Below are 9,857 nucleotides of genomic sequence, written 5' to 3' on the forward strand. Positions count from 1 at the left end.
CCCCCCCATCCATATTTTATGGAAAATACCGCCAGGCCACTTTTTCTTTTAGGACTTCACGACTGGTTATTTCTATTAAAATATATATAATAACTTCCAAAGAAAAAAATCAAGTTTATTCAAAAATACCCGCAGGGATTTGTTTCCTTTTGGTTTCAAAATTACCGATTAATTTTACCCTCTTCCAATTAAGAACAAATATTGAAAATAAAAAGCTCCCCTCCCCCTTCAATTCCATAAAAATGTAACTCGAGAGACGTCTAAAAGTTTGTTCACCCTACAAGTAATTTATCCTGAAAATTTAAATCCGATAAAAAAATAAACTAGCTTTTGAAAACGTATTGAAGTTTTAAACAGCGAAGGGGTGCAACATTTTTTTAATGCTAGTTACATTTACATCAATTTCGATCATTCATAGCTGCTAGAATTTGTATTCTATATTATTGCTAACATATCCTGGACGTTTAAATTTGAAAATTTAATTCAAAAGATTACGTAATGTCAATAAATCTGACCACAACTGCATATAATCTATACAAATCTATGAAATTAGTAGTGAATATCTGACAAAATCACACGTTATTGGTGGCCGCTAGATCGGGAAAATCAGGAAATGGCCGGGTATTTTATGAGATCGGGAAAACATGTTAAATGACAGCGAATTTATTTTTTGACCGACAATTTCATAAAATTTTATAGAAAAAAAATCTATCCAACTTTGATATCAACTTTTTTTAAAAATCATTTGTTAAATTTTTATCGTTTTCAATTATGATATCATTCAGTTTAGAATGCGTAATACGAGAATCTTTCAGTTTAAAAATGTTTCATTTCAGATTTTTTATTTTTACGCGTACATTTTAACTTAACCCTGCGCGGTCGCACTGTAATTTCACTGCTTCCGCGATCGCACTGGGTCGAAAATGTTCACGTACAGTTTTCAACGTCTTAAATCGTTTTAAAAATTTTCAAAACATTCACGAATACTTTGTAATCTTTCTAGAATGTGGACCCATGTTTCTTTAAGTACAAAATTTATTACATTTGTTTTTATAAATTGGTATTTTGATCAAAATTTGCTGGGAATATTAAAATGAAATTTCGCTGGTGTTGAAATTGACCCATGTGCGACCGCTCAGGGTTAAAAATAATATATTAATAATTAAAGGCTTTTATTTAATTTCAAATATTGTTTCAGCCTAAAATATTTCATCTTTAAACCATTAAATTTGGAATTTTTCAATTAAGAAGAATAACAATTATGTACTTAATATTTAGAAATATTTGACTATTCATTGAATAACAGTAATTATAAATCAAATATTTGCAACTGAACAAAAAAACTAACCCTCGAACGTTACAATTTTAATTCTTCTATTAAAAAACATTATGTTGCAAGTAAAGTTGTTGAAATTTTCTTATTAATAATAATTGAACTCCCATTATTCTTATAAAGAATCGCGTAAGTTGAAGATATATGTAGAAGTTTAAAAAATTAAAAATTAATTAAAAATTTGAAATTATCAGAAGAATTAAGAAAGGAATCAGAAGAATAAAAAGCATTTCCTTAAGATTCCTAGGAAAATTGAAAATTAATTTTTATATTGAAAAATTAATTCTAAGAAAATATTTAAAAAGATTTAGAAAGATTGGTAAAATTATGAAAAATAAATATGAAAGATTTTAAGGGAACTTTTTTGATTTTGCAGAATTTTTTTTTAATTTTAGGAAACATGGAAATCATTTTAAAAGATGTTTGGACGTTTTAAAGAAATTTCAATAAAATTTGAAAAAATGTAAAACAGCATGTAGATCTTTCATGATTTTATTATATTATTTTATATATTAAAACAATGTAATCCTTTAATTTTTAATGTTTCAAATATAAAATTGCTTAAAATTATATAATATTGCAATTTTTTCAATTAATTGATTGATTCTTCAATTTAGAGCATTGAAAGTGATAACGTGGATTCATATTGTTGGACTCGGTTTTGTAACTTAATCTGCATCTTTGAACTCTGCAATTTATACATGTTTAAAAATTTTAATTTATCAGTCTAACTGCATTTAATTAAAAAAATTGCAGTTGAGAACAGTCAATAATAGATTTCATTTTATATATTTAAATTATTGAGCATTTGAGTCAAGTGATTCACTTTGAGTGCTTTAATTTGCAGCTGAGTTTTTATTACACTCAATGAAAAAAACTTTAGCTTTAGAGTTCAAATTCTTTAATTTCATTGATACGTTATGAAAATATATTTTCCGCAATGAATCATAGATAATATTATTCAGAATTTCCTGACTACAGTCACGCATGTTTGTCGGATTTTCCCAAGTTTTTAATTAACTCCAGGCAGTGACTTCATTTCTAATCGCCTAGACAGTCTACATATAGGCTTATAAGTGACATAATTATTTTCCTCTCAAGTATGTGGGGTTTTTAAATAAAATAAGACGACACGTGTCTTATCAGTTTGTCGAAAAAAATTGTTTGAGAACAATTATGGGTAATCCCATTCAATCTTTTACAATACTTTTCAATCCTCCCTTATGAAAAAATATTATGGGAAATTCAGTATAGGTCTATAATGATTTTCCTATTATGAATTTCTTGTAATTTTTTATAAGAAAATCAGTATAGAAATAAACTGGTTGAAAATTTTTTGAAAATCAATTCATCTTTTTTTTTTGTTTGTTGTGAAAATTCAATTATTTTGTTTTAAACTAATATTTTGCATTAAAAAAATAAACTATGTATTTGAAAATACATGTACTTAAACCTTTTGGTTGATAATTAATCTTTTTGGCATAAAAGTCAACTATTCCAGTTGAAGGTTCATCATTTTAGTTGAAAATAGAGCAGTTTTATTGGAAATGAATTTCTTTAACTGAAAATTGAATTATTATATTTTTAGTTAGAAATTGAAATTTTATTTTTCAAGTTTCCAAAATTTAGATGAAAATTTGTCTTTTTTAATTGAAAATTCAACTATTTCGTTAAAAATTTGCGTATTTTCTCAAGAATCGACTTTTTTCCGAGAAAATTATTATCTTTTTGGTTAAAAATGTAAGTATTCCAGTCAAATATCTATCATTTTAGTTGAAAATTCATTTTTCAGGTTGGAAATAAAATAATTATTTGGTAGAAAGTTAAACTTCTTTGTTAAAAATTAGTTTGTTCTTGTTGAAGATACATAGTTTTAATCAAAATTTCATTTCTTTTTTTGTTTGTTTTTATTAAAAATCCTTTTTCAGTAAACATTCTTTTTTTTTTGTTGTTTGAAAATTAAACTATTTCAGTTGTGGATTCATTGTTTTAGTTAAAACCTCTTATGTTTGTTTTAAAATTAATTTGTTTAACTAAAAATGTCACTATTCCATTTGCGGTTGAAAATTATTATTTTTCAGTTAAAATGTCAAACATTTGGTTGAAAATTCATCTTCTTTAATTAAAAATTCAACTATTTCGCTAAAAATGCATGTACCTTGTTCAAAAATTTTATTTTTTGGTAGAAATTTAATCTTTATTTCAAAATTAATCTTCTTGTTTGACAATTCATCTTTTTGCTTGAAAATTCAAGGGTTTCAGTTAAATATTCGTCATTTCAGTTGAAAATTCATCTTTTTGGTCTAAAATTGAACCATTTCAGTTGAACCTTCATAATTTTTTTTCAAAGCTCATTACTTCAAATGAAAATTGAGCTCGTTTGCTTAAAATCGGTATTTTTTTTTAATTAATTTTTTGCTACTGAAAGTTTAAATATTCCATGTTTTGTAAAAATTAATATTTTTTAGTAGAAAATGTCAGTATTTTTTTTCAACATTAATTTATTTTGCGTAGGATTTCGTCAAATTTTAAGGCATTTCAGGAACTCCAGAGAATTTCTGTAGATTTTAACCTATTTCGTCAGATTTCATAAAAATTTCAGGGCATTTTAAAGATTTACAAACATATCAGGAGGTTTTAAGTTTTTCAAGAGATTTAAAAATATTTACACAGATTTCAACAAATTTCGAAACATTTCAAAAGATTTTAGATGATTTTTACTTTTTTTCAAAGATTTCAAGGGATTTTAAAGAATTTTCTAGGATTTGTAAAGATGTCAAGGGATTTCTAGTGAGCTATGAAAAATAAATTAAAATAAATGAAATTTCAAGGGATTCTTAGCGCTTCAAAGATTTCAAAGCATTTTAAAATATTTCAAGAAATTCTACTAGATTCAAGGAATTTATTAAATCTCTAAGGTATTTACAGAATTTCAAAGATTTCTATAGATTAAAACTGTTTTTTAAGGCCAATTTAATGAATTTAATTAAAATTATACTTAAGGGCTTTCAAATCACTTAATCCAAGAGATTTTATACAGGATTTCATAATATTTCTAAAGCTTTCAAGGGATTTCCAAAGAACTTTAGAAAATAAATGAAAATTCATTCTATTTTCAGGAATTCCACAAGATTCAAATGATTTTATTAAATCTCCAAAGATTTTAAAAGATTTTAATCAATTTCTAGGGATTTTATCTTTCTTCTGGCGAACTCTAATGGATAAGTTTAACACAATTTATATTTACGTGATTTTAAACGATTTCGTTTTATACAATATTGCAATCTTGCAATCTAGTGTACACCAAAAATCCGAATAATTAACCCCCCGGTCTAAATTTTTCTTCATAGTATGCTATTTTGCAAAGCATCACATATACTCTTAAAGTTGTTTAAATATTTGTTGCTTCGTATGAATATTAATGTATTCACAATGATTACCATAAATTTTTAGGTACTTTGCAATGCTTTCTATAATTTTATGAAAACTTTATAGACTTTTTCGGTATATTTCAAGACGTTTTTGGTAAGTTTTAGTTAATTTTCAAGTATTCAATTTCCTAAGTTAGAGACCACCTGTCTAGCAGCATATTCTCTGACGTAAAGTTCCATGGTAAGTAAAGTTTTTATAAACGTACTTACCAGGCCAATTTTTTATAACTGCCCCGCTACTTTAAATTGAGACCAACCGAAAAAAATCTTATTTTTGCACTGGGATATGGCCGGAAATATGTATAAATGTTTTTGTTTTTTTTTTTTTAATAAAAGTTTTTAATAGCTTTTTTTCTTTACTTTTTTATATTTTTTACTTTTCGGAAAACTTTCTGTCATAAATATGTGTTTATAGTACGAATATATTTTAATTAATTAAAATATATTGACATATGGTCCTACTATTTCATAGTACACAAATTTATGACAGAAATTCGTCGAAGTAAAAACAGAAAAAAAGGAAAAATCTATGAAATCTTTCTTTTTCCTAAAAATCATGTGTATGTACATATTTTCGGTCATAACTCAGTGAAAAAAACTTTTTTTTTAGTTTTTTGGACAAATTTTAAATAGTTTATTCAGGCGAAAAAGCGTGTCATTTTATCAGGTTTTTGTAATCCTATTTTTATGTGTGCTTAAAACAGAACAAAAATGGTAAATTTGAGACTTTTGTCGTCAGTTTTGGTGGTATTATGAAGTCTTTATAAATACAAACTTTTAGGCTCCGTGAATTTTGTTGTTCAAACAAGTTTCTTCTTATTAAAAAAAAAATATAATTTTGAAAAAGGCCGAATCGTATCAAAAATTAAAAAAAAATTTTGTTAATCAGAACATTTCAACAAAACTGTCCGATGATGATGCGATTCAGAGTTTCAACAAATGGCAAAAGCCTAGAATTAAAGCAAATGACTGAAGTCCACAATCACGAAGTAAACCCGGTAAACTATTTTGGAAATCCTTTATAAAACAATAATTTTAATTATTTTTAATATATTCCTCATTCATTTCAAAGAAGAACTTTAAATTTATTTTCTTACAGATATGGTTCAAACATTACAACCGACAAAGAAGACTCGATCCAGAAGTTGAAACTGAGATCTTAGACCAATTTAAACTCAATTGCAATAAACGAAAAATACAAGTGGAAATGACTAAAAGGACTGGAAAAATAATAACCTTACGAGACCTAACTAATATCAAAGCAAAGTTAAGAAACAAAAAGAAAGATCCTGTAGAAAAATTACCAACAGAAAGCAATGCATCGACAACACAGCCATTTGAAGAGAAGCGAAAACAACTTTTTTCAATAACTAATGAACTGGCTGAATTAGGAGCGCTGCATTCAAACGACATATTCCAATTAAGAAAACAAAATCTCCAAACTCTACTACAAATGTGGAAGAAAGGAATCGAAGTTAAAATAAGCCCCATTCAAGAACTGGTATATATTTATATGTATATTTTAAGGGAACGGAAGCGGCGGAGCCTTTTTTCTTCTGGGGGGGGGGGGGCAGGGTCATAGACTTATTATATTGAATGCTAAAATTTGAACATACATAGTATAATAATATTATACTATGTAAAAATTAAACATAAATAGTAAATAAACGATAAATATTAAATAATAAATAATTAGTACAGGTATAAAATTCATATTGCCAAAGATTTCACAAAGATATCAAAGATTGCACAAAGATTTCAATGATTGCCCAAAGATTTCACAGGTTTCGCCAAGATTTTTGATAGATTTAAAAATGTTCTTAAAGATTTGACAATTCTTGCAATAATTTTTCAAAGAATTCATAAAGATTTCACAAAGATTTCGGATCGATTTAAAAGATTTCACAAAGATTTCAATTATTTCACAAAGGTTTTCAAATATTTCGCAAAGATCTTTAAAGAATTCACCAGAAATTCATAAATACTTCACAAAGATTTCAACGATTTCCCAAACATTTAAAAAAGATGTTAACAATACTTCACAAATATTTTAATTATTTCCCAAAGATTTCACAGCGATTTCAAATATTTTGCAAATATTTCAGATAGATTTCAAAGATTTCACAAAGACTTCGATTATTTCACACAGATTTAAATGAGTTCCCAATGATTTTAAAGATTTCGGATTGATTCAAAAGACTTCAATAATTTCTCATATTTCATTAATTTAACAAATATTACCACAGGGTGGTCGCTGGACCGGGAAACAGGGAAATGACAGTGAATTTATTTCTTGGCCGGGAATTTTACGAATTTTAAGAAGAAAAATTTGCCCAAGTTTGATTGCAACAGTTTTGTAAATAATTGAAGTATAAAAAACTGAACAATAATTGATTTGACAAAACGATTCTAAATACCAATTTGACAATATCATTTATTCCGATAATTTTATTTGTAAATCACAATTTTAATGATTCACCAATAAAATATTTTTAATTCAAAGTTTTAGAACTTCCTTTATATTATTTCATATATTAAATTAAGTAAATAAATAAATTAATATATTATTTTTATTAGTTTTTTAGACATTAAAAATGTCTCTTTTTATTATTTGTGAACAAAATTTGAGTAATTTCAAGAGATATTTCGTAGTTTTGAAAAGATTCATAATTAATTAAAAACTTGAAATGTCTTCCAGTAATTGAAAAGAAGTGTGTTATCATTTTTGTTCCAGAAATTCTGAACACATTTTAAAATTAACCGAATTTTCCCTAGAACTTTTTGAAAATCCTGCCAATTAAAAAAATTCCTTAAAATCTTCCAGGTTCTGTTTTGATCATTTTGGAAATTCCTTTAAAATATTTTTAAATTTCCTGTTACAATAATTTCTCAAAATGAAAAATTATTTTTAATTTTCCTAGGAATCTTAAAAAAATGTTTTTATTATTTTTAAGCCCTTCACAATTCTGAAAAATGTTCTAAATTTTTTGGTTGAAATATGCAAAAATCTGCATTTTGTTTTAAATTCGGCTGTAGGTATTTGCACCAAAATTTCGGTACGAATAGCTCAATTTTTTCGGGTCTCAAACTTTGTGTAAATGATTTGAAATTGTTTAAAGTTCTAAATTTAATTTAAATCTTTTAGCAAGCTTCTACATGTCTCTTAAAATTACTCTAATTTTGTCAAATTTCGAAAAAATTTCAACAATGATTTTAAATTTGAAAAAATATAAAACCACTTCTAGATTTTTCAATATTTTGAAATAAAATTTTTAAGTTTTTGAAGGACGCTTAAACTATTTAAAATGAAAATAATTTAACTTCTAATTTAAAAAAATGTTAAGTCATAAAAATTTATTTTTAATTTTTTAATTTGTCTAGCTTAAAATTACTTTGAAAAATATTGTTTGGAAATTTTTAAAGTTGATTGCTTGATTCTTCATTTAGAGTATTGAAAATGTTTACGTGGATTTATATTTTTGGAATTTAATCTGAATCTTTGAACTCTCTAATTTATAAAGTTCTAAATTGCGAACCGGGAAAAAACCGTGAAATTACCGGGAATTTTTCTCTTCGATTAAAACGGCCACCCTGTACCAGTTATTTGAAATATTTTTCAAAGAATTATAAAGATTTTCCAAAGATTTTACGAAATTGCAATAATTTCCCTAAGAGTTCAGAAAGAATTCACAAATATTTTACAAAGATTTCAAATATTTAGCAAAGATTACAGATAGATTTGAAAGATTAAACAAAGATTTCAATGATTTCCTAATCATTTCACAGAATTTAAAGATTTCAGATATATTTAAAAGACTTCACAAAGACTTGAATTATTTTGGAAATAGTTCAACAATTTCACAAATATTAACAACTATGTTGCAAAGATTTAAAAAAACCGCTAAAAATATCACAAAGATTAAAATAATTTCAGAAATATTAATAAAAATTTGACAAAATTGCAATGATTTCCCGAAGATTTCAAAGATTTTAAATATTTCGCAAATATTATTAAAAAATACACAAAGATTTCAGATAGATTTAAAAGATTTTACAAAGACTTCTATTATTTCATAAAGATTTCAGATAAATTTCAAAGATTGCACAAGGATTTCAATGACTTCCTAAAGATTAAAAAAAGATTTAAGTAATTTCACAAATATTACCAAATATGTTAAATATTTCGCAAAGATTTCGGATAGATTGAAAGAATTTCACAAAACTTCTAATATTATTTCACAAAGATTCCTGACAAATTTCAAAGATTGAAGAAAGTAAGAAGAATTAAAAGTTTTCCAGTTTCGACGATCCGAGGAATTCAATAATTCGATTTCAGAGGGGGGCAAATCAATACTTTTGCCCTCCCTGCTCGATTTCTGGGGAGGGGCACTTCACGTTGGGGCTCCGCCGCCTTTGTAAGGGACTAATTACTTAAATATAAAATACTAATTTATAATTTATGTTTATAAAAGGGAGAGCTCTGCGTTCAAACGATATGTTCTAATGAAGAAAATAAAAGTTGAAATTCTAATAAGCGTTAGGAAGAAAGTAAATTGAAGTGAAATAATTATCCTTTAAGAAGTGGTAGGTAATAAAATATATTTTTAAGATAAAAGACTGGAATCGCCATTCTGTAGTCAATAAATGTATAAACAATGTTAAATCCATTTTTTGTTTTAGAAACTGAAAATGAAAGAGATTATTACAGTGTAAAAATAAATCTCTAATCAACGCAAAGCAGTTTCTTTTAATGCGTAAGAACATTTAAAACCAAAAAATTAAAATGTACAAGCTCGTAACAAGCGGATAATTAATTTAATTGTTTACGCCGTTTCCTATTTTGTATAAAATATATTGGATCAAATCTATACTCTAAAATATTTTATGACTACCCCAACTTACTTCAGTTTGGTACCGTTCGCCGACCGAACCAGCAATGCTACCATAGGTCTGTAGATTTAACTTCATATTTGAAACAATTTTATTGATAAAATCCTAAATGATCTACAGGATTTTAATTTGTTTAGCCCGGCGAACCAGAAAATATTTTAAGGGGGCGATTGTGAATTTTCCTCAGCGAATGAATGTGAAGG

The 9,857-nt window shown here is 26.0% G+C and overlaps 1 protein-coding gene across 2 annotated transcripts in view; it reads left to right on the top strand.

Annotated features, from left to right (window-relative positions):
* LOC117179061 overlaps positions 1–9,632 on the top strand; it is a 21,645-nt gene extending 12,013 nt beyond the window's left edge. Inside the window, exons 3-6 of one of the 2 annotated variants that reach the window (XR_004467858.1) lie at positions 5,654–5,762; positions 5,864–6,265; positions 9,237–9,348; positions 9,445–9,632. Coding sequence is in view for 1 of the 2 variants with exons in the window: in XM_033370698.1 (XP_033226589.1) it covers positions 5,654–5,762; positions 5,864–6,265; positions 9,237–9,287 (562 nt within the window). In the remaining variant the exon portion in view is untranslated. Of the gene's footprint in view, positions 1–5,653; positions 5,763–5,863; positions 6,266–9,236; positions 9,349–9,444 lie in introns of those variants that run through there. The other variant, XM_033370698.1, reaches the window with a different exon arrangement.
* The last annotated feature ends 225 nt before the right edge of the window (positions 9,633–9,857 follow it).

Source organism: Belonocnema kinseyi, chromosome 8 (genome assembly GCF_010883055.1).
Source record: "Belonocnema kinseyi isolate 2016_QV_RU_SX_M_011 chromosome 8, B_treatae_v1, whole genome shotgun sequence".
NCBI classification, from domain to species: domain Eukaryota; kingdom Metazoa; phylum Arthropoda; class Insecta; order Hymenoptera; family Cynipidae; genus Belonocnema; species Belonocnema kinseyi.